General features: G+C 41.9%; 1 protein-coding gene across 1 annotated transcript in view; it reads right to left on the reverse strand.

The window, feature by feature from the left end:
* Window positions 1-19,996, reverse strand: part of UBE2F (ubiquitin conjugating enzyme E2 F (putative)) — a 59,923-nt gene extending 39,927 nt beyond the window's left edge. Inside the window, exons 1-5 of the mRNA XM_058028335.1 lie at window positions 19,898-19,996; window positions 16,950-17,082; window positions 7,506-7,535; window positions 6,562-6,627; window positions 1,057-1,124 (exon numbers count right to left, since the gene is read on the reverse strand). Of these exons, the coding sequence (XP_057884318.1) occupies window positions 1,057-1,124; window positions 6,562-6,627; window positions 7,506-7,535; window positions 16,950-17,067 (282 nt within the window). The 5' untranslated portion in view covers window positions 17,068-17,082; window positions 19,898-19,996. The remainder of the gene's footprint in view (window positions 1-1,056; window positions 1,125-6,561; window positions 6,628-7,505; window positions 7,536-16,949; window positions 17,083-19,897) is intronic.

The raw sequence follows: 19,996 nt of genomic DNA on the forward strand, positions 1-19,996 counted from the left end.
CCAGTGCAGGTGTGTCCCAGACCTGTCTGTGGGCTGAGAGCCCTGGCAGAGCTCTCCTGAAATCACTTGTGGCAGTCCCATTCTGCCTGGCAGAAACCAACCACAGCCTCAGCAGAATTCCCTCAGTGTTGGGATTAATACTGCACTAACAACCTGACCACATCCAACATTCAACCTCCTGCATTGTCTCAAAAGTTTTTATTTTTGTATTGGATAAGAGGTGCTCAAATTAAAAAATATTTCATTAACACTTGCTGTAGATTTTCCTGCCAGTGCTGAGCAGGGAACCATAACAAACCAGAGATTTTTGAATTATGGGAACTGAGAATCAAAAACCTCAGATCAAAACTGAACTTCAGCACTCCTGTTAACACACAGCAAACACCTTCCTGCAGCAATGTTGTTTGGGTGAACAACTGGAATACAAAAATTAAAGGAAATGAAATGAATAGACAGAAGTTATTAAGGGTGACTTCTGCCACAGTATGAAATTCTTTGGTAAAGTTAAGGGGAACTTCAAACACCCCACAACCAAACCCACACAGCTGCAAACACTGCCTAGCTGTGACTGCCACTACTACACACAGGTAATGATGAAATTGGGCTCAGCTGAACAGGGACCAAAGATCTTCCCTGAAACTCTTCTCCAGGATCCTCCCTTACACATTCCTCAGCCTCTCTGAAGAACTCTGCACTACCAACACCAAACTAAGACACCAAAGCAGAAGAATGTCAGGGAAAATTACAGAACTGTCAACTTTTTCCTTTTGGTCCACTTATTTCATTCTTAGATTTACAACTTTTTAATGAGAATAATCATTAAATGCAGGTGTCATGAATAATTAACAGGAGAGAGCAGAACCTCAGCCAGAAGGGAGGACACTCAGGTTTCACTCATCTGCACTTCCAAGAGCTTCTGCCAGATAGCTGCAGAGATTTATTTTATTAAGAGACAGAAGATCCTTTCTCAATCTCCATGCCAAGTTCCCCCTGAAGTCCTGTTACCTGCAAAGAAAATCTAAAATGACAACTGTGAGACTAATGACAAATACTCACCACCATATTGTAGGCATCAGGAACTTCAGTTTCAAACTGAAACTTTCCTCCTTGGTAATAGCCCTCATCTAGAAAAGGGAAAACAAGGCAAATACTTAAATAAGAGAAAAACACCAAGATTAAAACAACAGCACAGGGTTATCATCAAACACTTCAGCTGGTTGCTGCCACCTAATCCAAGGAGTGTGTGAATATTTTGTCTTCCTGCACTCCCAACATTTCTGCAGCAGACATTTGAAGTCAGGAGAGCCAACAGTCCCAGAAAAATCCAGGATCCTGACCACAGGAACAGGAATACCCAGCTGGAGGAACCTTGCACTCAACTTCTCACTGTGGGAAGCAAATCCTGGCAGCAGCACCACATCAGTGACACTTGGAATAAGCTGGAGAAATTCTGCAATTGCTAAAGCATTGCTAGATGCTGCTCCAGGACTGAGCACACCCTCACAAACTTGTGCTTGCTAATGCATTGCTAAGCCCTGCTCCAGGACTGAGCACATCTTCCAAATTTGTGCTTCTAGAGCATTGCTAAACCCTGCTCCACTGTCACAGACACATTTTATGGAAAATCCTTTCCTTAGGATTTTTTCTCCTGAGAAGCCTCAGGAATAAAATGTAACCAATGATTATCTGCTGCTGTGGAATGCAACAGGTGGTCTGTGATTGGTCTCATGTGGATGTTTCTAATTAATGCCAATCACAGCCCAGCTGGCTCAGAATCTCTGTCCAAGCCACAAACCTTTGTTATCATTCTTTCTTTTTCTATTCTTAGCCAGCCTTCTGATGAAATCCTTTCTTCTATTCTTTTAGTATAGTTTTAATGTAATATATATCATAAAATAATTAATCAAGCCTTCTGAAACATGGAGTCAGATCCTCATCTCTTCCCTCATCCTTGGACCCCTGTGAACACCGTCACACTCCAGGACTGAGCACATCTTCCCAAAGCACTGCTAAACTCTACCCCAAGATCTACCACATCTTCCCAAAGCTGTGCTGGCAATCCTGGTGAGTATACAATGCAAGGAGTTTCAGAGTGCACTTCAAGAAGTGCAAAGCAGGCTGTTTCATTGTCATTATCTTACTGTGATGTATCTGCTAGGAACACATGTCTGCCTCTCTGCCAAGTTCAGCACTGAATTATTAAAATGGCTACATTTTCAAATGTGACATATTAAAAGATCTACTTGCATTTAAGCAGGGCTAATAGAATGGGATGACAAACAGCAACTCTTGAAATAGCTGTGTTTGGAAGGTGAAATGCTTGCAAGTGATCTGAAATGCACCTGACATTGCAATTACTGAGGTTTTTCATTCAAAGAAGGAAACAGATACCCAGGCCACAGTGGGGTTTGAGACATCTGAGGGATGCTCTGGCTGCAAGCACCCTGAGCTCTCCAGCCCCAATGAAGGCCAGGAGGGCTGGTTACCATTTTATCATGCAGCTTTTTCATATTTCTTAAACCAACGCTGCAAAGAAATGTTCTGTGAAACAATCCATAGTTTACAGCAAGACTAAGAAGAATTTCACTATTATCTGGCTTGTTCCAAACCACAAAAACCCCAGCTTGTCTCCTGTAGGTCAGCAAAATCCTCCTTCAGGTTGCTGCCTCCTGATCTGCTCTTCAAATCCATTCTCCATTCCCACTCCAAGTCAATTCTGAAGTGAGCTGGATTTATTAAGCAAATTTAGGCATGCTATGGCTTTACCAGAAAGTGAAGGGACATGCACTGATTTTTATAGGAAAAAAGCAAGATAAAAGCATTTCTCTTTTGTTGTTAAATATACAGAAAAAAAAAATCAGTAAACAAAGCCTTTACTGAAGAAGAGGAATTAAGAGGTGAGTTACACTGATAGCCTTTGGTAAAACTGCTCCCTGTCAAATGTGCAGTGCCCTCAGAGTGAGACACTGCTCCAGAAAGGAATCCTTGGAAAATGGTCCAATATCCCCAGGAGCTCCAGCACCACATTTATCCAACAGAACACAGACAGCTGACTGCACTCTATCCACCATCCAGCACTAGAATATATTTGAACCAAGTGTCAGGAATTATCACATTTCCAAGTACAAAAGTTCTTTTCCTTGGCTTAATTTCACTGGTTCCTTGATTGGCTGGACTTGGAGCAAAGCATGCAGCAGCTCTTCACATTCCACCCTGCTAAAATGAAATAAGTGCCTGCTGATGGATGTATCCATCTGTGGTTTGTGTCAAAGAAAATCCCCAGGTTTAATGAACACTCAAAAACTTTCAGATCAAGTCTTCCTCCAAGACAATTCAAAATTCATCACTGCCTTATATTACATCTCATTTTATATTTTGGTTTTACCTTGTCACCAATCACTAATCAAAACCCACACTGGGTAAACCACTGGTTCTGCTATCAAATAAGCAAAGACATATTTACACAATTAGCAGAGCAAGACATCTCTCCTCCCCTCTTTTATACAATTCTGCCTTTGTGTTCCTAAAGCAACAATCAAGCTACTCATTACCAGTCACTCAAATATAAATTAAAAATTCTGGAGAGGCTCAGTACCCAGCCAGAAATCTTGCACTGCATTAACAAGATAATTCACAATGAAGTCATCTTTCAGCATCTCAAGTAAATAGGTTCTCAGACTGAGAGAAATCCTCAATTTTTTAGGCATGGAAAAGTGGTGGGAAAAAAAGTTCTGGCAGAGTTAAAGAGAGGAAAGAGCTATAAATAAACCCATCAAATGGAACAGCTTTAACACAGAACTTAGGAAGTTGGCCACAGGGACTTTTGCTAAAAAGGGAGGATGTCTGAGCCACAGTTTTCCTCCCACTGCTTAAATTTCTGTCTTCAGGCTGTATTAGCAGAGCAAGCATCCCTCCCACTTCAGCCTCAAGTTTCATTACCAACAACCTGACTAATCTTAGCTTGTGTTTGCAGGGTGCTTTAATGCCTGACAGAGCTCTGCAAAACACTTAACCAAATTATTTCCTCACTTTAGGAGAAAATGCAAGATAATTAGGGCAGGCCACAAAGGATGCACTTGGGGGAGCTGCTCCCTGAATCAGCCATGCTCAACCAATATCTGTGGGCATTTCACCAGAGAACAGTGCCTTTATTAATCCCCCTGAGTGGCACTCAAATACCCACACCATGCCCAGACTAGTCCAACAGCCTGGGAACTTCAGGGAAATTGCATTTACTGCACTTACTCTTCTGGGTTTTTAGCTACCTAAAGTCACCTCCTTGATTTTTCTCCAGGTCATTCCCATGATTTTAATCCTCAGCTTCCAATTTTGTGCTCCAAATACCAGTGCAGCAAGCCTGGATTCTAAACATCTCCTCGTTTTCCCTAAATTTTCATCCAATATGAACAAAAATAAGAGCAGAGGCAATGGTGGCACAAAGGTATTTTTCAAAGGCAGAACAAATGTTTCAGATGACAAAAGGGAAGAGAAGCTTCAGACAGGAGAGAAAACCAGCAGTGTCTGCCTGGGGAACAGGGAGTTTGTCCACTGCAGCAGAAAAATCCAAGTCTGAGCCTTTTTTTATCCACTGATAGTGCACTGCAGAAAACTGGAGCAGACAGAGATTGGAATTCTTTCAGTCATATTAAAAAAAAAGCAGCCATCCTCATCAAGATTTTCTACAAAATCATTTTCAATTAAAAACTTTGCTGTCACCAGGATGATTTTGCCACATTGAATACTGGCTGAGAAAGGTTTTTGTGAGAGGTGCTGAGCAAGGGACCTGAAAGGATTTCTGCTTGGTGGTCAAGTTTATTTTCTTATTCAAATTAGTCTTTTTGTGACAGCCTAAGGAAGCTTCTTTTACTGTCCTTTCAGGACCAGCCACATTCAAAATGACAGCAGGGAACAAAGTCAAGATTCATGCAATCCTGTTCAGACAATACAAAAAGAGTTGGCTTAAGCTTTAGCCATAAAACTTCTGTGACAACCACTCTGCTGCCTCCAGGAAAAACTAGAGAGAACTTCAGTATTGAAAAGAGGCACAAAACTACAAAGATTTTCTTGGTCTGTGTTCTGCCTTTAGAGTGCTAAACTCTGGCTGATCACAAGACTGTACACCTGAATTATGCACAGCTGAAAATAGCTGTTTACTGGGGTCAGGCTGCAAGTGCAGAGACTTCAGCTGTGCAGTTATATTTAGAGTAACAAAATGTTCATTAAGATCATCTCATTGGCAAGATCAGGGGCACAAAACCCCTGCTCTGCATTCAACAGCTGGTTTCTGCACAGACAAAACAATTCCTAGGATTTAGACACCTTGGAGTTAGGACAGCTTTTTCATACATTAATCATTTGCATAGTGATGCTCTTGTAAAATCAGTTCTTTACCAAAATGTAATAAAGCAGCATCATGTAAAGTGAAGGGCATTTGGTGCAAGCAGAATTAACACCCACCAAGCAAACATGAGCACAACTCCTACACAGAATGACAGGGACAGAGCTCTAGATTAGCTCCTGGGTTTATGTTTAATTACCCTGTCAAGGGCAGCCTCACGCATTTTTCCATCACAAAAGGGAGTTACAGGAATGGATTTGTTACCAGAGACCACCCAAAATTTCTGCTGGAGGATGGCTCAGGGGGCTTGGGCTAAGGAACAGCAACAGTGACACCTAGTGCTGCTCTGGCTCCAAAATACTGATTACAGAAACGTCCCAGGCACTCAATAAGTGCACACACAATTGTTTCTCCAGCTCAAACAACAGCATGAGTGACACTCCTCACCCAAATTCTGCTGGCAGAAAGCACCAAGGACAATGGCACCAAGGAGAAGGAGCTGCAGGGGACACTGAGCCAGCCCAGCACACCCAACACTGCACACAGCAATGCTCTCACCTGAGCAGCTGCACAGGAACACACAACAAAAGTGCATGTCAAGGTTAAATAAACTTCCATGCAAACTCATCCATAAAATACAACCCTTTATTCCAAAATGCAAATTTCAGGTGGCTATTAAGAAACTTACATGGAAATGATAATTTATGAAAATTCTTTTGGTGACAGCAAGAGCTTCACAGGATACTCAAGTTGTGTTAATAATAAAAAATCTGATTTGACATATTTGAACAATCAAAGGCTCAGAGATTGCTCCTTGTTCAGCACCTGCAGGCAGACCTGGCTTTGAGGTTTTCCAGCAGGGTTACACTGGTAACCTCTCTCTTCACCTCTGCTGAACCAAACAATCAGCACAGGGAACACACAACCTAACAGGGCTGGAATGCCAAAATACATCAAGGTGGTTTGAAACTGGCTGAGAGGAAAAAAGTTCTCAAAGTAAGCAAAAAAAAAAAAAAAAAAAAAAATCTGAGTTTTCCTAACCCTACTCATTTTTGAAGGCCTTTACACTGGAATCTGGTTGTCAAAACTCAGTTCAGTTTCTCCATCTCTTTAATGAAATCATCACTATTGCAGCCAGACTTTCTTTGACTCGAGGCTTCATTGGAATTCCTCTCCTAAACACCAACACAGACAGAAACAAAAGTTACATTGAAAAAAATTACCTGGGGTCACAGTTAGCTGAAAGTAATGGAGCTTGTTTGGGTCAGGAAAATTCACTTTACATGTACCTGTGAAGCAAAAGAATAATTTACATCAGAAATGAGCTCTCCACAGCTGGCTGCCATGAGGAGACAAGTCTATCCTGGTTATTTTATCACCCACATTATTCAGCTTTTAGCCTCTTAACCCATCAAGCTGGCTGCTCCTTTTCTGCAGCCAAGGAGCTCAACAGTATCACAGCTATAAATCCTATTGGTCTGAAAAACCTGCCTAGAACTGTACACAACCTAGTAAAGCACTCACATTGTAGTGACTGAAACCACACATTCTTCTGGTGTTTGTTACCCTGTAACAGAACTGAAAAAAGTTCACCTAAAATTACTCTCTGTAAATTCTCTATAACTGCCTTTAAGGAAGGCTTATATCTCAAATAAGATTCCAGGTCTAAAACCATATTATCTTGTCCCTTTTTTTTTTTTTTTTTGGATCACTCTTAAAAAATTACTTTTCAAGAGTATTTTCACTATTAACAAAGACATCAGGTTACATCTGGAAGTGAAAAACCTGCAGGTTGACTTCATGTTCCCTGAGAGCTGAGCTATTTGCTGTGGCCCTAAACCAGAATCTCCTGTTTTGAAAATGAGAGAATAAAGAAAAAAACACAAGTGAGGCACTAATTGCACCCTGGAGTCCCAGGAACCTTTTGGGCACTTGATGAAAGTTTTGCTGCCACTCCACAGCAATTAAAAACTGGATGCAAATTATCAATACTCCTTCCAAAGGACACTAATGAGAGTCCAGCTCTCCACAGCCCCAGAAGAGGAAGCAACAGAGAAAAAAATCTGTTCAAGGCAGAGTGGTGGAGCTTTGCACAGTTACCAGTCAAAATGCTCATTTCAATGGTCCTTTCCCCCTTAAAATGGGCACTATTAAATGTTATACTCACAAGGTAAATTAGCTTCAAGGTCTGCAACCTCTGTTGAAAGAAAAAAGAGAAACAAAACCATTATTTATACAAGCATAAAGCTCTTCTTCAAGTCCAAATTGGCAGATCTAATTTAAACCACCCCGTAAATCCGATTGTATTTAAAAATATAATTAAGCTGCAGTGGAAGTTTACCTTGAAATTTCTCTTTAAGCCACTCAATTCATTACTAAAAATGCTCATCTGCCCTACAGACATGGCAAATGTATCCTCCTTTGATGGGGAGCTCAGCTCTGCCACACAGAGCACTGGCATTTCCAAAGCACAGGTTTTGTCATTGATATTCACTCTAATTCAATTCTCCTTTTATTTATTTCCTGAGCTTAAAATTCATAAAGGAAAGGAAGCATCCTGATTCTGTTGCACAGCCCCTAGGAAATGAAGTTTGGAGGGTATTCCTAAGCCTGCCAAGTCACCTTTCCTGGAAGAACCCCTGCTTTTGTGTATTTTATTGAAATTTTACTTTCAATTTCTTATGAACCAGATGCACCAAGGCATCTCCCTCTTTCCTTCTGAAGTCCTAGGAAATAAAACTGAGTATATTTTTGGCTTTTCCTGTGGTCTGATTTTCCTCTTCTAACTTTGCTTTCAGGCCTCCACAGACACACCCCATTTATTTGGGCTGGCAATGTGCAAGATTTCAATACCAACTCTCAAAAACACATCTGAAGAGAACTGTCACTCACAACTCCTGGCACTGAATCCAAACTTATCACAACTCTCACTAATTCTCCAGAACTCCTCCTGCCATCCATGCTCACCAAACCTGGCATTTCTGTGCAGTGCAATGATGTTTGTTTGATTTCCATTTCTCTTGTGCTTGGCACATCCTGCATCTCCAGCCTAATACACCAAGAGCAAAAACCACCAAACCACACTTACCTAAACAATTCACAATTTCACTCTTTTAAAATCCCATCTTTGCAGCCAGAGCTGATTTAACCAAAGCCATGCACTGAAAGAGCCATGGTTGGAGCCATACTTTTGCTAAAGAACACACTTTATAGAACACACAAACACACACAAAAATGTAATTTCAGCTGTAATCAAGGACTTTATTTCATTTTTCCCTTCCTGGTTGATAAAAAAAAGTGACAACCAACCCCTGAAGGCTGCAGCTATGAAAACTTTTCCTGAGACTATTCCCTCACTCTTTTCTTTAAATTCACCAGCCTTTCATAGCAGCACACCAATCTTCACTGCAGTGCAGAGTTTGGGACCTGGTTCAATTATTTTAAAGTGTTGGCTGCTTTCCTTTATTGCTTTCTGTGCTGGTGTGATGTTCACCTCAATGAATCCTGCCTGGCCTTTCCTGATCCCAAAAAAGAGAGATGTTGAAGGGCAGAGCATGCTCAGTGCCAGCAAGGGCTGAGCTGAGCAGCTCTGCCTCCTGCAAGGTTCAGCACAGAGTTTACAATCACCAGAATTCCTTTGAGGTGTGAAAATTCGCCGTGGTGTGTGCACACTCCTGTGTTTCTCTCTGCCTCGGCACAAGAATGAGTGGTTTTTCTGGTGAAAACATGAAAACAAAACGCTCACAGCCAGCAGAAGGCAGCACTGTGCTCCTTCTCTGAAGGTGTGCAAACAGGTGGGAATGCTGTGCTAATAAACCCACACTGAAGTTCTGGAAACAAAGACAAATAACCCAAAATTGAGGTTTCTAATGAATGCTATGCTAATAAACCCACACTGAAGCTCTGGAAACAAAAGACAAATCACCCAAAATTGAGGTTTCTAATGAATGCTGTGCTAATAAACCCACACAGAAGTTCTGGAAACAAAGACAAATGACCCAAAATTAAGGCTTCTAATGAACTCTGCAACAAACCCCAAACTAAATGAAACAACTTCATGAAGGCAAAGAAGATCTGCATCAATAATTTGAATGTTTAAAGCAGCATCAAGTCAGGCAAAGAAGTTACTATTAACTGTGCCATATGAGCACACACTGGTGATTCCCCAATTAACAAGCACATTTAACAGCCAAAGCTCAGTGTTTGAGGGTTTCCCAAGTTCTGAGTCTCTTGGTGGTGACAGCAGTGACACTGGAACCATTTCTGTATGCTGCTGCTCCCAAAGCAAACATTTGGAGCAGAGCATTCAAGCTCCATTGAGATTCTGATGCTTGAACTCCCCCATTTTCTGCATCAATCAATACCTCTGGCACGAGCAGTGTGTAAGCAAACACCCCTTGAGCAGCCTGCCAACCCAGTTAACAGAGATTTGTAAACAAGCAAAGCTGGAAACAACAGAGCTCCAAAGCACTGAACTGCCAAGAGCTCCAAAAGCTTCACTAAATTAAAGAACAAACCTTTTGCCAAACTATTTCCTCAATACAACACCTTACAAATATTTTTCAACCTATTCACTTTTACCACACAACACTTCTAACACTAACCACCCATTTTTTTCTCACAGTCCTACTACAATTCATCTTTCACAATTCTAATTCTCTAAGATATCCAATCTTTTATAACCTTTATAAATGATATAAAAAGAATATATATAATCTTTTTTAATATTATATAACCTATATAGATGTGTATATTGTATATTTATTTTTTCTATAACCTTTTTTATTCACATTCTGCTTTGACCTAAAGGTGTAGGGCAAAAGTAAATTATCAGAATGGCTATGGGTAGCACTGACCAGAACATTTCTTTCCTACATAAAAGCATCTCCTGTCTGTGGTATGATGTCACTGCTGCAGTATTTTAAAAGATCATTTTTTAAAACTTGTTAAAACTTATTTCTATTTCAATCTCTCTGAAGAATATCATCTCTATTCCATAACCTTCCTAAATCAACACACCTTACCTCAGTGTTAACATATATAGAAATATATAAGATACATACAAGTATACAATTCTGGATAGACTTGAAAGTTTTAAAAATTCTTTACAAATCCATTTCCCACACAAACCAAAAGTTTTTCTGAGCTCCTCTTGCAAGAAATGACTGTCACTACAGCTGAACAGTGAAGAAAATTCAGTTTGAGTACTTTTCTTGGGCATTTTGTGGAGAACCTGCATCTGTGTCTCAATTCACGGCATTAAGATGAGGAGACAAGCAGAAAACCCAAGTGGCAGGAAACATTCAGAATCCTGTTCTTGACCCAGCACACACCTGCTTGAACAGTTCCAAATCTACCTTAACCCATAAAAAAGGCTGTCATATTTTCTGAAAAATCCTCTTTGCCCAGCATTTCTCTCCTAGGAAGCTGAGAAGCCTCAGAGAAAAAGGAAAAAATAGCATTCTTTAATATAATATAGATCAGAAAATAATAAATTAACTTTCTAAGAACATGGAGTCAGATTCATCTTCCCTTCCAACGACCGGGACTCCACAAAAAGCAAGGCTTAAACTTAAAGCCAGCACAAACACTGCAAGAGCTGGATGCAAACAGATTGTGGCTCAGCTCTCCTCTATTCCACACTGCTCCTAAGCAGCCAGAGTTATTTATAAATGATTTCACCAACAATAACTCTCCCTGGCCATGACAGTTCTCCAGACAGAAACAGGAGCACTCCTGCTGTGTGTACAAGGTTTATGAATGCTCAGTGCACACACCACAACCCCACTGCTCTGCCCCCTCATCCTAAGTCAGAGTTTAGCAGTGCTTTGTTTACTGAGCCTTCCACAAAATCCGACTTTCTGCTTCATTTTGGAGCTGCAGTTTGGTTTTAAGTACACCAAATAAAAGCTTTACTTCCTCAAGTGACCATTCTCACCCACAGCAGTATTGCTTCTCTGGTTTTGGTCAAAAGCCCACTCTCCTGTTTAGGTCCCTCTTCAATTTACTTCTTTAACACTTCCAGAGATGAAGATTAAATACCTTGACATTAATAAAAATTCCATCTTCTAAGTACTAATTCTAATACTCTACTAATTCTGGAAATGCTGTTTGCCTCCTAATCCTTACCCAGTTATCTTTACAGCATTCCCTACTTAGCTCCTCTGAACTGTACAGCCCAGTATAAGAATAAAAGTATTTCCTCCTCTCTCAACTTTCCTCACCTGTTTTTGTGAGGAGGGATAGTACTATTTTTAAAGGCTTGAAGGAAGCAAATAAATGGTTTTTCTCATTTTTAGTTACAATGGATATTCACCTCACTTTCATCAACAGTTTCCCACTTCCATTCTCTCAGGCTTAACCAGAGGCACACACAAAATATTTTCTGGTTCCAGAAATGTAGTGGCAAAAGCCATAGATATTGAACACAACCACTGAATAAAGCTTGTTAATTCATTTTCACATATATTAAGTTATTTCAAATTGCTACAATCAAACTAAGAACATAAATGTGACAATATAAATATAAAAATGAATGAAGAAGTTTCTGTGCACTACCAAAAATGCAGTGTAAGGGACAACCTTTGTGCTGCCATCCTGGATGCTCTCTATCTCCAATTCCCTTCAGCAGTCACCTTCATTACACAACATGAATCTTGGGTTTCTCCTCAGCCCTTTCTACATTTCAGAAAGGATTTGCCTTTCAAGCTCAGCACTGCATGCTCACCACGAGGAGCAGTCATGTGGCCCCTGCTCCAGCTCCCAGCTTAATGAAGTTCCCCTTGGAGATGAACAGGACATTAAAAATTGTCTCTGCAGCACAGAACAAAATGAAAGCTGCTGAAGCAATTGTGCTGCTTGCTCTATTTTCATTTGGGTACTAGGCTTACAGAATTAGGGCCTTACTCCCCAGCTGAGCCTAGATGGAAATGCAGTGAAAACAGATGAGCAGATGAGTCACACAGAATTCTGAACAAAGCTGTGCTTTACTAGACCCTCTCTACAGCTGGAAAAGAATTTCCAAATGACTCAGAATTAATAAAGCTTTAGTGACAGAGAGATTTCTATTCATAATACATCCATAAAACCACCCAAGTGTCCTGAGACATGACTGATAGCTCAATCTGTGACAATGCTGGATGTGAGCAGTCAAAGGAACAACTTGAAGAAAAACCAACACAGGGCACCAGTATTTTAAGAGCAGCTTCTCTGAAGCCATACAATTGAGAGAAAAGTAAAAGGTAGTTGCAAAACAGTTCCAAAGCAGTTCCCAGCCTGATTTCTAGAAACAATTAGACTCTCTCAGGCATCACTTTATAAACAATAAGGTTCTCAGGCAGTCTTCCCATAACAAGCAAAACACCCTCTCTGGGAAAAGATGGCACCCTGGTAGCAGATATGGAAGTTTTGGGAACTTTTCATATCACAGTGGGAACGCTGGTTTTATTTTGTGTAAACAATCAACGGTATTGTAAAACAAAAGGAGTGGTTAGAGTTTTCTCTGTTAGCCTATCATGAACCTGGATTTTGGAATATGCATGAAGTTGGTTAACACTATTATTTAAACTGGCTGATGGTCGTTCTCCCCTCACTTCAACACCTCTCCCCAAAAATGGAAGTGGAACAAAGTAGAACAAAGCCTGTTTAACATGCATCCATCAATAAATTCAAGGTCAGTGCCTGACACATTATTTCAAACACCAACTGAGATGTTTCTTCACACCCATAGCACAAATAGCTATCATCCCTAATTTAGCACTTATTGTTCCTGTTTTCAGTTGATCTGTGCCAAGTCTTTAGAAGTTTGTAAGCATCACCTACACTTGTCAGTGGCTGGCTTGTGGTCACCACCTCAACCAAAACAGAACTGATCTATGGATCAGGCAGAGGACAGACACAACTGAGGGCTGCAGGGCTGTCAGTGTGACAACACATCCTTAGAGATCTGTACTGGACTCTCCATCAGCACAAACGAGGCTGTCTGCAATTTATCTCCAGAAAAAAAAACCAGGCACTGTGTGTGTCTGGCCAACAGCCTCAGCAAAGCTGGCAGACATCTGTCTGTCTGCAGGATTTATTAGATGGTCCCCCATTTACTGGGGAGCAGGGACAGGACAGTGGTCCCTCACCACTGGCACAACACTCTGGGCCTTTTCCCATCTCCTCCTCCTCCCTTGCTGAAGGCCAGGATTTCTCTTCTTTTAGGCAGGAGAGATTATCTTCTGATTTGTGACTGATGGAGCCTTTCCCCTGTTCTGCCACTGCCATCTGTTTGTAACTCCAGCCAAAATGGGCACAAGTGACAAGTTCTACTTGCTGCTGCCTTTGGGATGCAGTGCAACACCTGAGCTCAGCTCTGGCAGCTCCACAGACCAGCAGTGAAAGCACTGGTGCTGCTCCAGCTGCAGCATCGTCCCTGCTGTGTGCACACCTGCAGCAGGCTCTGCACTCCTGCCCAAACTCATTCCTGCCATCCCTACATGACACAGAAACACCTTCAGCAGCACAAGTTCACTCCTCTCAGTCTCTGCAGCTCAAAGTGCTGAAGCAAATCTAGAAACTTTGGTAAACAAATGGTTGACATTTAGCTTGAGCAGCTTAAAAGAGAACATCCCCAAAAAGCCTTTCCCATTCCTGTCCCCTGTCACTGCCAGCAGTGACACTGGAATGATCTGCTTCTCCTGCCAGTCCCATTTCAGCCAGGAATCACCCTCAGCACACTGACAGCTCCTCTGGGAGAGCACCATGACTGTGGGGCTGCATCCCAAATCCCAGCAATCCCTACCAGGCCCTGGCCTTTGCACAAGAGCTGTGGTGAATGAAGCACTCCTGAACTGCACCAGGAACTCTGCTGCCTGGACAAGGTGGGAGATGGGAGCAGGAATCATCAGTCATTCCCTGAAGGCTTTTTTAACATTCCTTAGCTGAATTACAGCCTGAAAGAAATGCTATCATTCCCACTTGAATTTCAGAAAATTCCAGTAATCCCAAAAAGGTATTTACAAGATTATTTCATTGATTCTGGGGGGGAATTTTTAATATATATTCCCATGTATACATACATTTCCATACATGTGTGGATTATCTTTGCACATTTGTGTGCATATCTATATCTATTTGTGTATGTGTGTGCATTGACCTGAACATACTATAAAACTGAATATATCTTATTATCTTGAATCTACACTATGTTTATAGCTCACTAATAATTAATATGACACTCAAGTGCTTTTATGATTAAGTTCTGTTAATTCTTTTAGATGTAACTGATGAGTCCAAGCCTGAGACTCCTCCCTGAGGAGCTCAGAAGGGAAGGGATTTCACTCTGAACCTCCTGACTCAACCAAGAGTTTCCTTTGCCTTCTCCCCTTTCCTTTTTTCATTCCAGCCCCTGCATGTATCACTCTAAACTGACTCTAATTTGATTTTCCTTCACCTGCATTACCTATGCAGTAAGCAGGATGCCTACCAACCTTTGTTGTGCCTTTGCAGATTTCTGTTAGAGCACATTTTCACCAATCCCTTTAATGGTGACTCTCTAAGTGACCTACAGCACTCATTTCCATGCACAATAACCTCAGGATCCAGCACTCAATACTTGTTTAGATCCATGTGAGCACTGACCTGCTTTTAACATTTGTCACACTGGGACTCATTCAATACTCAGTTTGAACTCAGTTAGTTTAAATACTTAGTTTTACTTAGTTTTTTGGGGTTTTTTTTGATACTCAGTTTTATTTAAATAGCTGGTTTGCTATCACAGCCACAGCAAATAAAATTACAATGTCAATACAAATTTTATACAGATTACATTCTTTTCCTCCCCTGCACACTTGGGTATGGTTTTGAAAAACATGATTACTCTAAGGACAGAGTAAAATCTAAAATTTCTTTGCCCCCTCACATAAAGAATATTTATTTCACACTGCTATCTCCCCCTCAAGTCTATACCTGTGGGTTAGGGAAAATCTCAGATTATACATATTTAGTAATTTGGCTTTGTGCTTAGCCTGGTTAAAGAGCTTATTTCTGCTGCCTGAATCATTCCCCCTCAGAACTGAAATGAGGATTTCCAAATTGGAAGTGTAAGAGTGATACAATCATGATTTAAAGCATGTAAAACTTTCCCTTAAAACATACAGGGAGAAAATTGTGGATACAACATTCCCACAATCCAGCTGAGGAACTCCCAGTGCACTGAGGCAGCAGTGACACCTTGCTCCAGATCTCTGACAGAATTTACCCTAATTTAGAAAAAAAACATATGCAGGGCTAATTAGGTAATATCAGCCAGGCAATGACAGCCAGGTCAGCCTCAAATCATCCTGGAACAGGAACAGGAAATGTGGATTTCCTCTGACTGGCAGGAATCCCAACAGTGGCAGCTTAAACATCAACAAAAGAGTATTTGCTACTGGAGACTTTCAGCAGAAACTTCAATTAAACAACACATTCCTTTGCCACTAACATTCAGCTATCACCAGAGGGGCTGAACCTGACTTTAAATCCACAGTAACTGCAAGCTGTCAGCACCTATGGATTTTTACATTTAATATTATCTATGCTACAAAAAAACAAAATTAAGTGCAGGAAAGAGCTGTCCCTGATTTAACAATAAAATAGTTTCATTATTGTCTCATTAATACTCCATTTACCCACAACTGCCAAGCAGCAGGTCTGGGGCTTCTTTCCCACCAGCTAGTAAAAACCTACAGTGCCCTTCCTAAAGCACAGCACACTGCAGTACAATCACTGCTTTATTACTCACAACTTCACACTCAACTTCTAGTGACTCCAGGCCTAGAAAAATCTCACACTGCACTGCTTTTTGAAATCTTTTTAAAGTGTGCTGCCTCTCACCGGTGCCATTAAAACCCCCAAAACACTGTTGTGACTTTCAGGATGTTTTTTTCCTGTGACAGGAGTTATGGTTTGCTCAAAAACCACCTTCATACTAAGGCAAATATACTTCTGTTGACAATCTCCTCCTCTACATTCAGTGCCACTTATGTGACAATTTTTTATCATGTTTTAATTGATGATGGACTAATTTCCAAGAGAGTAAGGGGGACTAATTTCCAACAGAGTAAGGGGGACATTTGTTTTGATTTTCATTATTCAATAAAAATAAGTGTCCTATTGTCATCATAATGGGTCCCCAGCTAGGTAATAATTGCCATAGACCCCATGTATTTCAGAAGGCTAATAATCATTTTCTTTATTAAGAAACCCATTGCTTTTTCATACCCTAGTTGACTACAGGTGGACTGGACCTAACTGGTCCTTCAATTAAACCACCATCACCACTGGCTAATTAAGAAACCACCCTTTGGTTAAGCACATCTCCATTACACATTCCACATGTTCACAATACCAGGTGCAGCAAGTTAAGGTAAGAAATGTTTATAATACTTTTCTTTGAGCTTCTCACAGCCTTTCCCACAACGATACCATGGAAAGTTGCCTCTTTGTAACCAGAGAGCTGCTGCAATATCAAACAGATAATTTCAGAAATACCTGTGGGAACTTGCAGGCAACGTGATGCTGTTTCTGGCAGCACAGCCAGAAGCAGCAAAGCCCAGCACATCTCCATCTCCCTGGGCCCCCTCACCTTTAACGAGCAGCTTGTCCCGCACAGACACCCTGCGAGTGGAGTCGGACGCCGCGCTGGGCGCTCGGGGGCCTCTGACGCCGTCATCCCGCTTCAGCTTGCTCGCCAGAGTTAGCATCACTGCTGCTGCCACCTGCAACACAGGGCAGGGACAGGCACAGTCACCTGGGGCAGGGGGAAACACCTCAGGGCTGCTGGAACGCCCCAAGTTTGGCTTTTGTATTTTCCAGACCCTCTGCGGCTTTAGCACGTAACTCAGAGCTGCGTATTGAATGTTATCGAGCTCTCTTCACAGGGCAGGCAGACAGAACAATCCTGCTGCAGCTTGTCCAAGGGAGAGTGAGAGATTTTAAAATCACAAAATTCAGGGAGCTAGAAAGAAAGTCAGGCTTAGCAGGCCCTGGTAAATGTCAGGCCTTGTGTTCACTAGATGCTGTGAAACTGCACCTGTGTAATCAGGATATGATAAGTGATATGATTGTTAGATGCCATGAACATTTAGTAATTAGATGCAATTATTGTTTAGTCATAAGAAGAATCATGAGAAAGGGGTTTGAGGGGGGTTATGAGAAAGCCATGCTTGGATGAAATCAATGTGTTCAACAGAACAAAGTAATTTTGGTAATTAATAATTAAGTTATATAACAATAGAAAATAAAACATCATGAAGGGGGTTCATCCCAAACCCACGCTGGAGTCAGACTGGGGTTTGTCCACCCCAGACACCCAGAGCTCTCCAATTAAAGCACCTGCATTAATCATTCCCTGATTATGTGTTCCTGAGCAACAACAAGGACAAATGTTACAAGCTCCAGGCCCAAAAAGTATAAACAATGTGGGCTGAAGAGAGAAAAATAAGGAGGGTGGGACTTCATAGCCTAAAGCTGTAATTGGACAGTTAACTCCAATATACAAATGGAGCAGAACTTATAAAACTTACTAATAAAACTACACACTTGTAATCTTAGTGTTATTAATTAATTTTGGAAACTTTTTCTACTGTCTTAGGTCAAATATAGTATTTCTGGGGTCTGTGCCCTTCAGCACAGAAAGTTTAAAATTCTCAGTATTTAGGATTCCAACATGAGACCCCGTCACCAGTTGTCCATTTTGTGCCCATTTTGGATTCACCTGGGCTGGGCTCTTGTGCTGCCCAAGGTGGATCCACGGAGGAAATCCTTTTAATAAATCCCTGCTTTATTCTTTAACTCTGCCCAGCCTGTGTTCCAGGTCAGAGCTGAATAAAGGAGTGAAGGATGATCACAACAGGTGAATAAAGGTGGGGATGTCCTCAGCACCTGAGCAATGAGCTCGTTTGGGCTGGGAGCACTGAGGGAGGTGCCGAGAGCAAATTGAGTTTTCTGGAGAGAGGTCAGGCTTACATCAGTGTTCACACCCCCACCTCACTGCCTGACACTGCTCCTGCTGAAAAACAGCTGTGAAAATCCCCCCACTCTCCTGCACACACTCACAGCTGCCTCCTGGCTGGCCAAAAGGGGGAAAAAAACAAAAAGGAGAAAGGGGAGGGATGCCTGGAACAACTCTCTGACTAGGAAGTGAGCTTTGAGACAGCTCCCCGGGCACAGGAAAGGGACTGAGGCTGCAAACTGCACGTCCCACAGGGCAAAAACCTGACACACAGAGACCAGACAAGTGAAATGAAGAGTTGCTTCTGCCGTGCCAGCCATCCACTCCAGAAAATAACCACACTGCTGAATTAATTACAGTGAAAGGTGCTCAGAATGCCAAAGCCATGAAGCCAAAACATCCGAGCTGTCACGGCTTCATTAGTTTTGCTGCTACTCCCAGTTGAAGGCAACTCCTCCTTTTTGAATATTTTGGCTAAAACCAACACAATGCTGACAAAACCCAAACCCTTCAGGCCCCCCAACAGCTCAAATGGGGGGTACAGCTACTGCTTATTCTTTAAATCACATTCATTAATTTCATTAATTCAACCAAATAAAAGGGGGGAAAATGCAAAAAGCCAGGGTATAATCTTTAGGTGGAAGTTGAGAAAAGCTTAACAGAAAAGCGAGCAACGAAGCCTAAAAAAAAAAAAAAAAAAAAAGAAATAATATATTTCACAGCAGTCCCTAACAGCAGGAAACTCTGGTGAGATCTACAAGAAGGTCAAGCTCCCTGACGCTGACAAGTGATGTGTGTGTCAGCTCCGAGATTTATGTTCAAAAACAAAAGTACAGCGCGGGGTGAATGTAAAATCCAGCTGGCTCGACCGAAACAAACTGCGGGTTTTACCCCGGAGGAAGAAAGAATAAGCAGAACAAAACAGTCCCTTTTTCCCCGGAGAAGGAAGAAACAACAGCTGCTTAAAAAAAAAAAAAAAAAAAAAAAAAAAAAAAAAAAAAAAAAAAAAAAAGAAAAGAAAAAAGTTAAAAATTTAAGAAAAAAAAAGAGGGGAGTAGGGGTCCGAAATGTAATGAACGCAGCCACAAATTAAAACAAAAGAGAAAAAAAAAAACAACACTGAAAAAAATGCCTGTAAGCTGCAGACCAGCTGTTCCCTCAGAAATACCCCCATCTTTTAGGCGCTGATTTCAAAGAAATTCAACTTCGATGAACATTAAATGCCTAAATACCTTTACAACTTGTCCCGAACAAGCAGGAAACCTAAGAGGAGCATGACCAATGTGGAAAAGAAATTATTCACTCCGGCTGCACCCCAAATTTTAAAGAAACCCAGCAAGAAAGCACTCTGAAACCGCAGGTAAGGCTTTGCAGAGGAGGAAGGGAGAGGTGCTGTGTTGATTTCTGAGGAAGGGAATAAAAGGAATTCTGCAGCTCCCCGGAGCCGGGGCAAGGCACGGGGCTGTGGGGCCGGGGGGACCCCGCCGGGAGCGAGGCCTGGAGGGCCGGCAGATACGGGGACAGCGGAAGCGGCCAGGCCCGAGCCGGGGGCTGAGTGAAGCGGGACAGCCCTCACGTACCTGAGCGAGGCGTCAGGGCCCGGCAGCCGCGGCCAACACCATCCCCGGCGCCGGCCCGGGGCAGCGGCGGCAGCGGCGGCGGCTCCTCCTTCCTCCTCT

Source organism: Melospiza georgiana, chromosome 7, assembly GCF_028018845.1.
Source record: "Melospiza georgiana isolate bMelGeo1 chromosome 7, bMelGeo1.pri, whole genome shotgun sequence".
NCBI classification, from domain to species: domain Eukaryota; kingdom Metazoa; phylum Chordata; class Aves; order Passeriformes; family Passerellidae; genus Melospiza; species Melospiza georgiana.